Raw genomic sequence first — 17,195 nt, 5'->3', positions numbered from 1 at the left:
CTCTTCTTCCAACCTTTCTGCCTTTATCCATCTCTTAACCTTTCTTACCGCCCAGACTCACTATCTGTCATCTTAACTGCTACCTTGAGGTGCGTGCAGGTGTTCTCTGGTGCTCCCGGCTTCTTGTTGCCTAGATTACGTGTGTATGTTTCATGCCACGCCACACCTGTGTTGATAGTTGACGTGAGGCGGAGCAAGAAAATGCCTCCCTGACAGATGATGCCTTGTTACCCCACTACGACCCGTACAGCCTCAGGGGGGAGGACAATTGATGACACTTGAATGCATCATTGTTTGATTACGACAGATGACTCCATTGATCTGGGAAGAACAACTTACTATGTCACTCAACACAATTTTCTCCTCGAAGATGACTCTTGTATGTCTTTCTTACTCTCTGACGGCAACAAACCAACGTCAGTCTCCAGCCGGAAAAATTATTTGTTGTTGTTACTTCACTTTAGTCATGTGTTACTTTACCTCCACCCAGCACCACATGCGGCCAAGGGTGGTGACCCCTAACCTAGTTTCTGACCTTCGACAGTATTGTACCTGGGTGAACCACACCCCGGCTTGTCCTGGTGGCGGCGGCGTGGGTGTTGGGGCTGTGCGGGAGTTTACGACAGGTTCGTGACCCGACGCGCTAACAGATTTGTAGCCGTGATGGTGGACTGGGGGCGTCCAGGCCAGCGGGGCGTAGTGCAGGTGGTCCCCTGCTGACGCCACACTCCTTGTGTCTTCCTACACACTGTATCTCCCCCCCCCCACACTGTCTCTCCCTCCACCTTACTGTCCTACTAGTTTCCTATTTAAGTAAAATCTGGAAATTTTCCATCATGCTCATACTTCAGGAAAATACGTGAACGTCGACAAAAAAAGACATTGTTTTTTACACACACACACTATATATATATATATATATATATATATATATATATATATATATATATATATATATATATATATATATATATATATATATATATATATATATATAGTGTGTGAATTTGTACCCAAGACAACCCCCCCACCCCTCTCTCTCGGTGGGGGTGCAGCATCCCACCCCTGGACGTGCTAGCGCTGGGCTGATGGTGGGTGGTGCCACCTGCCGTAAAAGGGCGTGGGCGTGAGGTGGTTGAGAGGCCTTCTCTGACGGGGACGCTTGGGTGGGCGGCCTGCCCTGGGTGGCCATACGGGCTCCCCGATGTGTAAGAGGACCATCAGAAAGTATAATTACGTGATTACGTGTGAATGAATGGTAGTGGGGACAAAGGCCAGCAACCTGTGCCGCCGACGATGACCACAACTGTTGTAGAGTAACCACCCAGATGGCGAGCTATAGAGTTTATGTAGGTAGTTGAGGCAAGGCAGAGTATGGAGGATGTATATGGTAGGGAGGTCTGTTTATGGTTATACACAGACCTCCCCACCCACAGATATCTCTGGCTGTGCAGCGGTAGTCAACACTGACAGTTTACGCTGCGACGTGTTCATCACTGGAGGTGGTGTCCACACTGAACTAGTATGTTGTGCGCCACATAAGCCGGAGCAGGCGGGTAAGACGAGACAAGTCAGTCGTAAATCTTAGTGATGCGGCGAGTGGCGACCACCGCCAGAGTGGCTGGCTGCACCACCTCGCTCCCACGCCGCCCCCGGCACCTGATTTGCATCCCTGAATGGAGAGAGGAGCGTTACAGCGGACCTGGCACCTCCACCCGCATGTTAGCCAGTCTTCCCCCTGCTGGCCGCCCTCTCTACGCTTCCGGAGCATCACTAATAAGGGCGGCTGAGGTGGATCCCTCCTGCGTGGTGAGTTGAACCCGAATATCCCCCCTCCCTCCCTTCTGAACGGTAGGCAGCCAGGTGACGCTGACACAAGACCACCTCCAGCACCTCTTGAGCCCTCTGGCGCCCCACAACCTGCCACTACCTCCAGTCTCTTCACACCTCGTGCACACCTCCTACCCCGTTTCACTTCCCACCTCGTGCACACCTCACTCTCACTTGGAGACAAGAGGTCTTACAGGAAAAACGACCACATTCTGAACCAACAATACGACTCATGGGAACAAGACCCAGATAAAGTAGTTCATGAAGAGAGAGATAGAGAGAGTCTCTCTCCTTGGTGACACCTCAGTACTGTACCACGACGTAAACACGTAGAGGGTAAAGTGGTGACTGTTGGTGTGCGAGGGTAGCAGTGTGAGGGGGTGACGCTGTGGGGGCAGGGGTGACTGTTAGTGTGTGAGGGGAGGGGGCAGGGGTAGCTGTTAGTGTGTGAGGGGAGTGGGCAAGGGAGACTGTTAATGTGTGAGGGGGAGAGGGACGGGTGACTGTTAGTGTGTGAGGGGGTAGGGGTGACAGTGTTTGTGGGGGAGGGGGTGCCAGCACAGTTATCTTGTTAGCAAGAAACATAACGGGAGGAGAGGAGACCAAGAGCCGGTCTGTGTTCACCCCCAGAGTTCATCACCACACAGCCATCCCCGTTAAATTATGTTTATATTTTTCACAGTGTAAGACCATCGTGTGTTCTGGGGCAGCGAGCGGGTGGGGGCGCCGTCAGGTGTCTCTCTCACCTGTAGTGGTCCTCCCTGACCATGATGGCAGTAGTCTCCCCTGCCTGGTCTGTGGGCGGCCTTCACTCGTGTGTCGTCTGCTGCTTATCTCCACACACACACACACACACACACACACACACACACACACACACACACCAGCTGCCTCCCGCGCTTTTCATCCCTAGGTACAAACTACACTACGCCAAAAATAACTGCAGGTGTTTTGTTTGTCAGTAATGTATCAAGCGGCAGCATTATAAGGAAGAAATATGCCTGGCAAACTCTTTAATTAGATAAAATACTTTCAAATTTTAATTTTCGTCGTTTGCACTTAGGAAAACCTTGAAATATATTGCCTCGACAATGGAGTCTGTATATGCTACCTCTCTTTAAATACATTATTACATTCGAAGGTCAGTTAAGACAGTAAAAAGTGTTAAAGATGAAGAAGATGTATTTACTGCTGCGAGGTCCTTGGTGTAGGGACGGGTGCTGGTGGACCTGGGGAGAGTCTAGTTGAGTGACTTGCACACGCGTTCCCTTATCCGGATGGTAGGAGGGCCAGACTCAGTGCCTCCAGGTGCCAGCAGGTCATCATGACTGGCTGATCCGGTGGTGGTCGGGTCGGCACAAGTGTGTGTGAGGGGGGGCGAGGGGTCATGCTTGAGTGGTGGTGGTTAGAATTGAGACATCCACTCGTTAGTTACCAGGCACTAGTAACAAGGTGGAGGGGGGAGGCGTAACAGGTCAGTGGACTGAGGCAAGCGAGTGTAGGACGTATAGATGAGGCCACTGAGTAACAACAGGACTGGGCCACATGTTGAGCTGTGTGGCCATCCTGATGAGACGCCACACAGTCCCTCACTGAGAAGGAACTGCAGTGGTCAAGAGACCACAGGTGGGGATGGGTAAGTGTGCCAGGGTGGGTCTAGGTGACTGGTGGTATAAAGTCGGAGTGAAGGAAAGGGAACCCAGTTGACAGTTCACAAGAACACGCCTGTTGACAGACACACGTGAGGAACCTACACGTTGTCTTCGACACACACATACCGCCCCACAACTAGGTGGCTGACCTGGGTGGCTGACGCGCGCCCCTCACCTGGGTGGCTAATGCGCGCCCCTCACCTGGGTGGCTGACGCGCGCCCCTCACCTGGGTGGCTGACGCCCGGTTCTCACACACGCTAACTACTGCTTGCTGGCTCCTCGTGTTGGACTCCAACATTCTTTGATAATTACATTAAGCACGATACATTAGCCATTCATATAAGCCATCTAAGTGACTGCCTTAACTCCTCTTTATCTCAGCCTGAGTGTGTGTCCTGTCTGTCTAGGTTCCCGGATGTTGATAAGTGTAGTGAGAGAATAAAGCATTCGGTGGTTATTGTGAGGTAAGAGGTGTGTGTCCTTGCTCTTGGTGGGCGGCGGAAGACACACAACACTATAACTTGTGCGCTGTTACAACACTGAAGGCCACACTCACCTTGAACCACTTTACGGAGTGATGATGGCTCCTCTGGGCGGGGTGCGTCCCTGTGGGCGGGGCTGATGGGCGTTGTGGTCACCAGTGAGCGTGGCATGGGCGCCGCCTCCCGGGCCCTCTGTTGGCTGAGGTGAGCCGTGGCCACACTGTAAGGGGGCGGCAGGGGGCGCTCCGTGTAGGCGGGTGGCAGGTCCCTGTGGGTGTGTGGCTGCATGTGGGCGGGTTCTGCAGGTGGGAGATCATGGGCGGATAGGTAACGGGGCGGTACGCAGGTGATCACTGTTGGGCGGGCGCGGGCGGGGGCTGGCAGGTAGGTGGGTCGAGGGTGGTAGGGTGGAGGGGATGGGGAGTTGGAAGTGGGGGTGTGGTGGGGGAGACGTGTGGGTGGGGGAGAGCGACGCTTGGTGCTCATGTCTAGGGGCACGTCATCGTCCATGTGGGCGTGGGTGTAGTAGGCGTGGGCGTAGAGTGGCGCAGGGGGAGGGGAGTCCACCACGTTGATCTCGTCATCACTGGAACACCCTCGCTCAGGACTGTGGGAGAGAACACACAACTTACTTAACTGTACTACTAAAACAACTTACTTAACTACTTACAACACTAAACCATTACCCTCGACTACTTACGACACTAAACCATTACCCTCGACTACTTACGACACTAAACCACCACACTGAACTACACGAAAATAAAACCCACTATTATACTTTCCATATTATAAGTACACCTCTTAATTGCTCCATAAAACGCGGTATTAAGTGGAATGTGAACAGTGTAATGTGTACTACAATACTGATGTAGCTAATACCAGTAATTAAAGCTTGATGGTGAGAGTGTGTTAGGAGGAGACACACCACACAACGGGTATGTGCTGTGTTGCTGTACTGTCTTCTATGGTGTGCTGTGCTGTGTTGTATTATGCTGCACTGTGTTGTGTTGTAACATGTGTTATGCTGTGTTGTATCGTGTGTTGTGTTGTATCGTGTGTTGTGCTGTGTTGTATCGTGTGTTGTGTTGTAAAGTGACCACCACAAAGTAACATTACAACACTCGTACATAACTAATAAAAAAAAAATCCTGAATTATAGGAATACTTAATTTAAAAATTCTATTGTATATTTTTCATCACACTACGAGCCTCTGACACACACACACACACACACACACACACACACACACATCCATCGATTTTTAGCACACGTGTTCGTTCCTTCCTGACATTATTCCTCATGTGTTGAACAGTGTGTGGCCTTGTGATGTGACCCATGGCACTCAAGAGATTAATGTGTTAAAATAATTGATGTGTTGATGAGAATCGTTCAGTGTGTGTGTGTGTGTGTGTGTGTGTGTGTGTGTGTGTGTGTCGTAGTTTCATGAGAACAGTAAATACTCATCGTCTCCAGTTAACTCGCTTCTCTCAACCACACACTCATTAACACTCTCTTACCACGAATTCCTATGCAATCACCATCATTTTCTCGCTTTACCTGTCCTCAACACACCCACCCATGGAGCCACAGGTGAAGTCCACACGAGGAAGCCTTATTAGCTCGACCATAACACCTGTGTGAGGACACCGCCACTATCGCTACCACCACAACCACCACTATCACCCCTCACTACCATCACTCCCTGTCCACCACCACCCCTTCCCTAACTACTACCCCATCATCACCACCACCCACCTAACATCATTACCACCAGAACCATCACCCCTCACCACCATCACCCTCCGAAACCCCCCAGCACCACCACAACCCATAAACACCCCCACCACCACAACCACCCCTACCACCACAACCACCCCTACCACCACAACCACCCCCACCACCCCCACTAAAGGTTACGTATACTTGCCGCACGTGTACACACAATCCAGTTACTATTCGGTTTTATGAAGAAAAAGTGGTGGTGGGGAGGGAGGTGGGGGTAAAATATGGCTTTGTTGGTATACGTAATGTAACGCTTCCTGGAGGCTATCACGTGTCGAAATAGATGTAGCGTTGAAATGGTGTCCAGGCGAGAAAAGGAAGTAATTACAGCGTGTAGAAACAAATGTAGATGTGTAAAACATAATGTACAGCGTGTTGAAATAGATTCACATAAGGGAGAAACTATTTATATAACATAATGCCTGAAGCCTATTTAGTGAGGGAGATAAAGAACATCAGTTTTAATCCCAGTGAGAACAGAATTCCCACCAAGGTTTATTTATTGGTGATTTATATGATTATTTGTGTGTGTTCAAGGTTGATGGTTCACTTCCGGATCCGTTAAGACAGTGTTCAGTTTCTATCCTCTCTGACTTCTCTCCCGCTGTTCATATTCCTCTTACATAAGTTAAAAGTGAGAGGTGATGTGATCCAAGTGTACAAATAGAAGTCAAGGTTAAATACAGGTGATATAACTAAGGTACCTTAACTGTTAAACCAGGAGCGAACACACAGCGATAGTTTTAAGTTAGACAAATTTAGATTTAGGCGAGAAATAGGTAAACACCACTTTGGAAATCGAGTAGTGGATGAGTGGACCAAGTTCCCAAATATCATCAATAACTCGAGCACTCTTAGATAGCTTCAAATATGGGTTGGGCGGATATATGAGTGATATGGGTCGGGTGTAAACAGGGCCCGCTGCACTTTCCTTCATTCTTACGTTCTTTTAAGTTGAGGCGCTCTTATAACAATCTTGAAAGTAGAACAATTTATCCAATGTCATAGCCGCTGTCACTTTGTGCTTGTGTCATGCGGGTTAGTTCATGCATTGACTGGTGTGTGACATGCACCGAGTGTCCATGTGGTGACGAGTGAGAGCTTTTATGCATGCGAGCGCCAAGAAGTAAGCGCCAGGCAGAATGGGGCCGATGTGTGTGTGTGTGCGAACTAAACTGTGAGGTCATTATTTACATGTTCACAGTGACCAGCTGGCTATCAATAATATAAGTGACCTTTATTTATTGTTGTTTGTTGTCGGCCACCACGCACAATGGTTGCCGGAATTTGCCCCAATTCTGACTTAATTATGAAATATAAATGTCAAAGGGAGATTTATGTGACTGAAAGTGGTGTATATGCGTGACTGCTATTTTGTGTTGGCTTGTGCGTGGTGACAGGAGTGCTTTTCAAACACGTATCATTTGGTAGACGTGACAGTCGTACTAGTGTTGGCAGATGGACACTGTTGTTGAGGCAGTGACTGGGGGGTTACCTGATGTACTCATAACCGGAGAGTAACCAACAGTGAAGGCCATCACAGATCAGCGGAAGCCTTAGTAGCAGTCCGTGGAGGACCCGTGTAACACCTCACACTGGCTGACTGACCTACTTGCTACCGGGGGCTGTGTGTACCGCCTCCCTCCCTCCCCCTGTGTTGGGGCTTCTCCTCTTCTCTCCCTCACACAGCAAATATCCCTCAACCCCCCCCCCTGCCTCCCTCTCTCCCTAATACTCAAACCCCAACCTCTCCACCCTATCCCCACCTTCTCTCTCCCCTCCCCTCCCCCACCATCTCAATCCGTTCACAGCCAGAGTTCACCTTGTGGCAGCTTTCATTTCATTTCTTTCACATAGCTTAAAAAAGTGATATTTCACAGTTCAATGCCTCAGGAACTGTGAACTGGAACACCTGTCCTCGAATCGGCACATGACCTGACTGTTACTGTGACTGTTGTGATCCTCCTCCCCACCTCCCTCAAATACAGTCTCTTTTGTTCTTGGATTTTCTTGGCTGTTTCTGTAGTTCAGTTAGTTTAATAGTTTAATTCCTACAGTCACTTTTTATTTCTTTATTTTTTTACTTTTGATTGTTTCTGAAAGTCAATTTTCTTTGATGTGTTCAGTTTTTCGTTTATTGTGATTTTTACAGTTTTTTTGTTTTTCAGGTAAATGTTACAGCTTTTTGTGCTCAGTTTATTGTTATTATGTTACAATTGAATGTTATCGTTGTCGCATTCTGTTGTTGTTGTTTTTTATTGTTTTTGTATTTCAGTAAACTTTACCGATATTGTATCTCAGTAAATTGGGATCTTTTTATTCACCTGCCACCCCCACAAAGGTTAAACCATCATTCTTAATGAGTTTATACCGTCGCTTAAATAAACCATCATCCTCAAAGGCGTTTAAATCATCATCCTGTTAAACCATCATCCTAAAACAACATCTAAGCCCTCATCCTAAAAATAAAAAAAAAAAATAAACTCATTCTGTTAAACCATCATCCTAAAATGGCGTTTAAAACCAACACGCAATTAACACATCGCCATCAAAGGTTTATAATAAATTGCCCCCTGTTAATAACCAAGGCGCGGGTGATGGAGGAATGTTGTGAGACGGTCAATGAATTATCGCACCTTGATAACTTTATATAACTTTTAACATGATATATAGTTATTTATTATGCTGGCTGCTGGCCTTCATGTTAACTGGGTCACCGTGATAAAAGTCTTGCTTCTTTGTGACTTGGTGTGAATATTTGTAGTACAGGTGGGGGGGGGTACAGTACAAGGTGAGTGGTAATGAGTAGTTACACCTGGGGACTGAGTGTGTGTGTGTGTGTGTGTGTGTGTGTGTGTGTGTGTGTGTGTGTGTGTGTGTGTGTGTGTGTGTGTGTGTGAGGGAAATAAAGGGCAACGTGATAAAGATGAGGGAGGTAGAAGAGGAAGGGGTGGGTGACAGAGGGGCGGAAAATGAGAGAGGGTCTGGTTTGAGGGTTGAGGAGGGAGGTGCGTGTGATGAGGGACAGTGACTTAAGGAGGGGCGAGTGAGAGGGACAGTGACTTAAGGAGGGGGCGAGTGAGAGGGACAGTGACTTGGGAGGGGCGAGGACAGTGAGAGAGGGACAGTGACTTAGTGAGAGAGGGGAGAGGACTTGAGGAGCAGAGTGAGAGAGGGACAGTGACTTAAGGAGGGGCGAGTGAGAGAGGGACAGTGACTTAAGGAGGGGCGAGTGAGAGAGGGACAGTGACTTAAGGAGGGCGAGAGAGAGGGACGAGTGACTGAGGAGGGCGAGTGAGAGAGGACAGTGACTTAAGGAGGGGCGAGGAGAGAGGGACAGTGACTTAAGGAGGGGCGAGTGAGAGGACAGTGACTTAAGGAGGGGCGAGTGAGAGAGGGACAGTGACTTTAGGAGGGGCGAGTGAGAGAGGGACAGTGACTGCGAGTGAGAGAGGGACAGGGACAGGGCGAGTGAGAGGGACAGTGACTGAGGGGCCAGTGACTTAAGGAGGGCGGGTGAGAGAGGGACAGTGACAGGAGGGCGGGACTTGAGGGGCGGGGAGAGGGACAGTGACTTGAGGAGGGGCGGGTGAGAGAAGAGAGCTAGGAGAAGCGAGAGCTAAGGAAGGGGGTGAGGGAGGGCGGAGGCTGGGGAACCGGTCTTGGGGCGCGCGTGATAAGATACCAACTAAAGGCTGAGATTTGATAATAGTGTGTGGGCGAGAAACACGGACCTATCAGTAATGATCCTGGCTACTATTACACCCGTTTTTGTGTGTCTGTGGCTGTTGAGTTACGCACCACACACACACACACACACACACACACACACACACACACACACACACACACACACCTTCGCCTAACTCACTATACAGTATAATATATGGTGGCCACAACTCTCATCCTCCTTGTTTCTCCAGAAGATAGATATAATCATCACACGGTCGTCACTACAAGGTGTGTGTGTGTGTGTGTGTGTGTGTGTGTGTGTGTGTGTGTGTGTGAATCAGAAGCAACTCATAAAACAGCAGCGAGTGAAAGGATGCATCTTTTATATAAGTTAAGTGATATTGTGGCAGCCATGTTTGAGTCTCAGCTTATCTTAAGATGCGTTCTCACGACACCAGTCACAGGAAGGCATAAAACTCGACACAATTTCTGAGAATATGTGCCTCGTCGACCCTCCTGCTCAGACAACAAGGAAAGACATGAATTACTGTACGAGCTTCTGAATAAATGTGCTTTTGTTGACAACGTTGCTGGCGCTACTACGCAACATACACGAGGACAACAACAATAGCAAAAACAACAATGAAAGAGAAGAATTAACGTAAAAACAGCTGGCACTACTACGCAACATACAACAATATCAACAACAACCTTGAACACTAACACTAGCTTAACACAATACTCTATCCCCCTCCCCTCCCCTCCCCTTCATGGTATAAAGGCGGGCTAGAGCGAGGCCACCGCCCGACCACAACTATTCATTACCGTCCCTCTGTAAAATACTGGATAAACTCTTACGTGAAACTATTTCTTCCTGGGAAAAAATAATAAGAGACAGGAAAAAAAAAAACTGTAGGAAGTGAGACTTGATTGGTGACGTGTGACCTGTTGCCTGTGTGGTGCCTGGGGTAAGGATAGTGTCAGGGTGGTGATGAAGCACACACACACACACACACACACACACACACACACACACACACACACACACACACGCACGTATAAGTCACTCGGTTTAAGGTTAACGTACACACAGAGGTTCATAACTTTGGTACGTGATTCATATACGCCCTTCACCCCTTATTCGACATTATAGTACACACCCTATTAGCCACACTATCCTATCGACCACACCCTTCAAACCACACTACACTATGCTCCACACCCTGCCAACCACACTACACTATGCTCCACACCCTGCCAACCACACTACACTATGCTCCACACCCTGCCAACTACACTACACTCCACACCCTGCCAGCCACACTACACTATGCTCCACACCCAATATTGACAGTGTTTCACCATCCTTACAGTGCCACACACACACACTGTACATAAACAAAACACCATCACCCTTCTCTCCCCTCTCCGTCACCTGTAATCTCGCTCTCCTCCCCCACGCCCCGGATTGTGGTAGAGGGGAGTAAGGGTGGGGAGGTTAGACTAATCTCCCCTGTGTTAGTGTCGACAAACCTGGGAATGCGGTAGTGGTTAACCTCTTTGTGAACATATCAATGTCTCTCCCCCACCCCCCCCTCCCCCCTCCCTCTTAACTTCACTAAGAGAGATATCGGCAAATTCCCGGATGTCTGTTGACTTTAAGAACTGGCGTCTCATATGCTCGTAAGTTAGTTTATTTTATCGTAATTGAAGAGAGGGTAAAGCAGGAGTAGAGAGAGAGAGAGAGAGAGAGAGAGAGAGAGAGAGAGAGAGAGAGAGAGACTTCACGCACCACTTCACACTGTCAGTCTGCAGGCACCTTGGCAATACCTCGCACACGTTATTTATTATTTTGTCCTTGGTGATACCGTGACAAGGTGTGAGTGTGTGTGTGTGTGTGTGTGTGTGTGTGTGTGTGTGTGTCCTAGAGGCCCTTTACATAAACCAAAACAACAAGCCCTCACTTATGCACTCTATTTAAACTGAAGAAGACAACTTAACTTTTTATCTGCTAGTCTTCAAAAAAATAAAAAATAAAAATAAAAAAAACAAACGTAACATAATAATACTAAATTATAAGCCTCCTGGGACGTCTATTACTAAGACACGTCGTGCAGCTAGAGTTTACTGGACGGACGCCGACGTGAAGGAATGACGGAAGGAAAAGGCAAAACGTATAATGCGTCTGTGGTCGCCGAGGCATAAAAATATGTGTATTAAGTGTTGTGGTATAATTACAGTGTGTGTGTGTGTGTTATCATGCCAGAGGTGGTGGTAGTTGTGGTGAGTAGCGATGATAGTGGTGGTGGCAGTTGTGGTAAAGAGCGATAGTAGTTGTTGTTGTGGTGAATAATGTTGGTAGTTGTGGTGAAGAGTATTGGTAGTAGTAATAGTAGCGGTGGTTACGATGGGTGATACTATAGTAGTAGTGTTGTGACTGTAGTAGAAGTAGTTGTTAAAGTTTGACAAAGTACGGTACAGTAGTAGTCTTCCATGCACGTAACGCCATATTTACTCTTCTATACGATATACCACAAGTTAATTAATAAGATCTCCCCTCCCTCCCTCCATCTCACCCCTCCACACCCCCCTTCTCCTCTCCACACCCCCCCACTCATCCCCCCTCCACACCCTATCCCACCCTCTCAGCGTGACTCAACCGCACCATTCATGAATAGTTGGTTCGTCTACTCACTCCAGACTCACCCTCTGTTTACTCATAATATTTAACATCACTTTACTTTCTCACCACATCCGCCTGCAAGTACATCCTAGTCTCCATTATACGTACATCCTAGTCTCCAGTATACGTACATCCTAATCTCCAGTATACGTACATCCTAGTCTCCATTATACGTACATCCTAGTCTCCATTATACGTACATCCTAGTCTCCAGTATACGTACATCCTAGTCTCCAGTGTACGTACATCCTAGTCTCCATTATACGTACATCCTAGTCTCCAGTATACGTACATCCTAGTCTCCATTATACGTACATCCTAGTCTCCAGTGTACGTACATCCTAGTCTCCAGTATACGTACATCCTAGTCTCCAGTATACGTGCATCCTAGTCTCCAGTATACGTACATCCTAGTCTCCAGTATACGTACATCCTAGTCTCCATTATACGTACATACTAGTCTCCAGTATACGTACATCCTAGTCTCCAGTATACGTACATCCTGGTCTCCATCCTCACATACAATACATCCCTAGTCTCCAGTGTACGTACATCCTGAGTCTCCAGTATACGTACATCTAATCCATTATCGTACATCCTAGTCTCAGTATCGTGCATCCTAGTCTCCGTGCTCGTACATCCCTGGTCTCGGTATCGTGCATCCTATTCTCCATTACTCTGTGGCCTAGTCTCCAGTATCGTGCATCTGGTCTCATTATACGTACAGTACATCTATTCTCAGTGTGCGTACATCCTAGTCTCAGTATCTACGATACATCTAAAGTCTCCGTGCTCGTAGTCTCCATTATCGTGCAGTACATCCTAGTCTCAGTGTCGTGCATCCTGATCTCAGTATCGTGCGTCTAGTCTCCATTATCGTCATCCTAGTCTCCATTATGCGTACAGTACATCTAGTCTCCGGTGTTACGTACATCCTGATCTCCCGATATCGTACATCCTGGTCTCAATTGCGCCGTACATCACCGGTCTCGGTATCGTGCATCCTGGTCTCGGTGTCGTCGTCCTGATCTCCAGTATCGTGCATCCTATTCTCAAATTATCTGGTACATCCTGGTCTCAGTATCGTGCATCCTGTCTCGTGCCATGCATCCTGGTCTCCAGTATCGTACATCCTGAATTTCCGTGCTCGTGCAATTACATCCTGTTCTCCAGTGTGCGTACATCCTAGTCTCAGTATCGTACATCCTAGTCTCCGTATCGTGCATCCTGAGTACCATTATCATTACAGTACATCCCTATTCTCCAGTGTACGTACGCTCTAATCTCCAGTACTCGCATCTAGTCTCCATTATACGTATCCCTGGTCTCCATTATCACGTTGAGTACATCCCTAGTCTCCAGTGTACGTACATCCCTGATCTCAGTATACGTACATCCTAGTCTCCATTATACGTACATCCTAGTCTCCAGTATACGTACATCCTAGTCTCCAGTATACGTACATCCTAGTCTCCAGTATACGTACATCCTATTCTCCATTATACGTACATCCTAGTCTCCAGTATACGTACATCCTAGTCTCCATTATACGTACATCCTAGTCTCCAGTATACGTACATCCTAGTCTCCAGTATACGTACATCCTAGTCTCCATTATACGTACATCCTAGTCTCCATTATACGTGCATCCTAGTCTCCATTATACGTACATCCTAGTCTCCAGTATACGTACATCCTAGTCTCCAGTATACGTACATCCTAGTCTCCATTATACGTACATCCTAGTCTCCATTATACGTACATCCTAGTCTCCAGTATACGTACATCCTAGTCTCCATTATACGTACATCCTAGTCTCCATTATACGTACATCCTAGTCTCCAGTATACGTACATCCTAGTCTCCATTATACGTACATCCTAGTCTCCATTATACGTACATCCTAGTCTCCAGTATACGTACATCCTAGTCTCCATTATACGTACAGTACATCCTATTCTCCATAATGCGTATAGTTGTATAATGGTAAACACTGTCTCCATTGTTAACGTAGACGGTACAGATTAAGGCATTTATTATGTATCTATTTCCTTATATCTTCTGGACCTAAATCTCATCCACTTTACACTACACTAAGTGGACCACCGCACCACTTTACGCTTCAGTAACTGTAGTGAGCTGTTACGTAACCCAGGTGAGGTTCAGTAAAGGTTGTGGATAGTTTGTTTAGGAGTCAAGCGGGTGAAGGTGGCTCACACGACGTGCACAGTGTGGGTGTTTATTGGCTTACTGTGTGTGTGTGTGTGTGTGTGTGTGTGTGTGTGTGTGTGAGGGAGGAACGACACACGACACAGGGGTGGGGGACTACAGTCATAAATACCAGAGTGTTATCACGTCCTATTAATATCCCAGGGCCCTCACCTACAGTGTTTTGTAATCAGCATGTTACCTTGACCCCCCACCACTCACTCACTCACTCTGTCTGTCCTAGGGAGGAGTACCCCCTGAGTAGAAAATATTCCCCCACCTTCCTCATTGATTCATTTACTTACCTGCATATACATTAACTTTAACTTACACACACACATACACACATTCTTACTTGTAATAGTAAAGTATAAATTTTTGTCCAAAATATAGTATAGCGACACGATCCCTTCCTCCTCTGTGTCTTAACGAGGTCAGGAGGAAGCCAGGAGGTCGGTGTGATAGTTTATGGGGAAGGAAGGAAGGAAGACATTATGCGAGTGTCCCCAGGTAAGTCGTCGGGACCCGGCAGGTATGACTCATTCCTAGGTAGTGAGTGTTCCCAGGTAAGTACCTGGCAGGTATGACTCACCACCGGCAGTAATCTCCACTTGATCTGACTATCTCGTTATCGTCTCGCCTCTCAGCGGTTATCTAGGCACTTGAGGAGATTCCAAGAGGTGAGTCACACTACCCGTTATGGGAACCGAGGCACCCGACACACAGCAGCAGTTTTGAAGAGATAAGTTTCTTTGTTTAAGCAGGATGATAGTACGGGAGGGAGGGCTGAGGGGGGTCTTGATTACTTGTTTACAAACACTACAAGTGAGAGAGATATATACTCGTATATTCATAAGAGCTTTATATCATCAGTTACCTGGTGAAGTGTGTTTTGTTAATACTTATACGTGAACAAATGTAGTACGATTTATTTAACTAGTGGCATGTAAAGTGCCAATTCTGGGGCACTGCCGTGCGTGGCACTCGTTGTGAGGGTCATCTGCTTTACTGTGATTGTCATCACTATCATCCGTTGATCACTGTCAGCTATACTGTCACCACCACCACCATCACTTTTCATCTATTGATTACTGTCAACTAGACTGTCACAGCCACACCACCATCACTATGAGTCTCATCACTACCACCACCACCACCGCTCGTGTCAGTGTATCCCAAGGAGGGAGGTTGGGGACGCCTTGTGTCGTGTCAGTAAAGTCAACCGGAGACAGCGAGATGCATCGGTCACCTGTGGATTATTAAACCAGGTGAAGGTGTGGCGCTATGTGTGTGTGTGTGTGTGTGTGTGTGTGTGTGTGTGTGTGTGTGTGTGTGTGTGTTATCTAGCAGTGCTGGAACGTCCTCGAGACACACCACTTCGTTCTCTACATAATCTACTGTGCATCCTCCTGTTGTGTTTTCTTACCCGGGATCTTATCTGCGATCCCAAAATAACCTGAGAACCTTTCCCTGGTGTCCATTATGCTCTCTCTCTCTCTCTCTCTCTCTCTCTCTCTGCGTCCTGTTGTCTCCCTACGTCATCCCGGTCAAGGGTAATGAGGTGGGGCTCGTCCGTCCTCGTTCATTACGCACTTTAAATATGGCCGTGAGTGGGCGAGTTTCCTGGGGTAGTGGTCTACTGTACACAGGTCGAGGAATGTGAGTGATGACAGACACGAGGCCGGGGCTGGCATGTGGGTAATGCTGCCTTGCTAAACTGACCTCCTTTCTCACACACACACACATACCGCCCCTCCCTCACACCCTTACACATACTGTTCCCTCCCCCCCCCCCTTCCTCTCATCCTACAACACACGCCACCCATCCCCCCTTTTCCCCCCTCACTCATCTCACCTCACACACACAGAACCTCCTTCCTCACCTCCACAACCCCACACACCAGAACCTCCCTCACCTCCCACCCCCACACACACCGGACCTCCCCCCTCCACACATCATCCCTCCTCCCATCCCCACATCATCCTCCTCCCATCCCACACCATCCTCCTTCCCACTCCACACCCCCACACACACAGAACCTCCTCACCTCCCACCTCCACACTGAACCTCCTCACCTCCCACCTCACACACATCATCCCTCCTCCCATCCCACACACCATCCCTCCTTCTACACCTCCTTTACTCCCATCCCACACAAACACACAACGCCCCGCCATGACGCAACCTTCCCCTGGGCTACACTCGTCTTCATTTCCATCTCCAGCAATAGACCAGTTGGATCCTTAACCCACACACTAGCTGGTTCCTAGTACAGTAAATCAGCTGGTTCCTAGTACAGTACATCAGCTGGTTCCTAGTACAGTACATCAGCTGGTTCCTAGTACAGTACATCAGCTGGTTCCTGGTACAGTACATCAGCTGGTTCCTAGTACATCAGCTGGTTCAGTACATCAGCTGGTTCCTAGTACAGTACATCAGCTGGTTCCTAGTACAGTACATCAGCTGGTTCCTAGTACAGTACATCAGCTGGTTCCTGGTACAGTACATCAGCTGGTTCCTAGTACAGTACATCAGCTGATTCCTGGTACAGTACATCAGCTGGTTCCTAGTACAGTACATCAGCTGGTTCCTGGTACAGTACATCAGCTAGTTCCTAGAACAGTACATCAGCTGATTCCTGGTACAGTACATCAGCTAGTTCCTAGAACAGTACATCAGCTGATTCCTGGTACAGTACATCAGCTGGTTCTTAGTACAGTACATCAGCTGGTTCTGAGTACAGTACATCAGCTGGTTCCTAGTACAGTACATCAGCTGGTTCCTAGTACAGTACATCAGCTGGTTCATAGTACAGTACATCAGGGATAATCTGAAGTGTGAAATAAATAAGGAAATAAAAACTGAGCGGAATACAGAAAC

General features: G+C 47.8%; 1 protein-coding gene across 1 annotated transcript in view; it reads right to left on the bottom strand.

Annotated features, from left to right (window-relative positions):
- The window catches only part of LOC121872632 (extensin-like), a 66,694-nt gene that overhangs the window by 33,830 nt on the left and 15,669 nt on the right, over positions 1 to 17,195 (bottom strand). Inside the window, exon 2 of the mRNA XM_042375549.1 lies at positions 4,040 to 4,572. Coding sequence (XP_042231483.1) covers positions 4,040 to 4,475 — 436 coding nt within the window. The 5' untranslated portion in view covers positions 4,476 to 4,572. The remainder of the gene's footprint in view (positions 1 to 4,039; positions 4,573 to 17,195) is intronic.

Source organism: Homarus americanus, unplaced genomic scaffold (genome assembly GCF_018991925.1).
Source record: "Homarus americanus isolate GMGI-L3 unplaced genomic scaffold, GMGI_Hamer_2.0 scaffold39155, whole genome shotgun sequence".
NCBI lineage: Eukaryota > Metazoa > Arthropoda > Malacostraca > Decapoda > Nephropidae > Homarus > Homarus americanus.
This window is presented reverse-complemented; position numbering and strand designations above follow the sequence as displayed.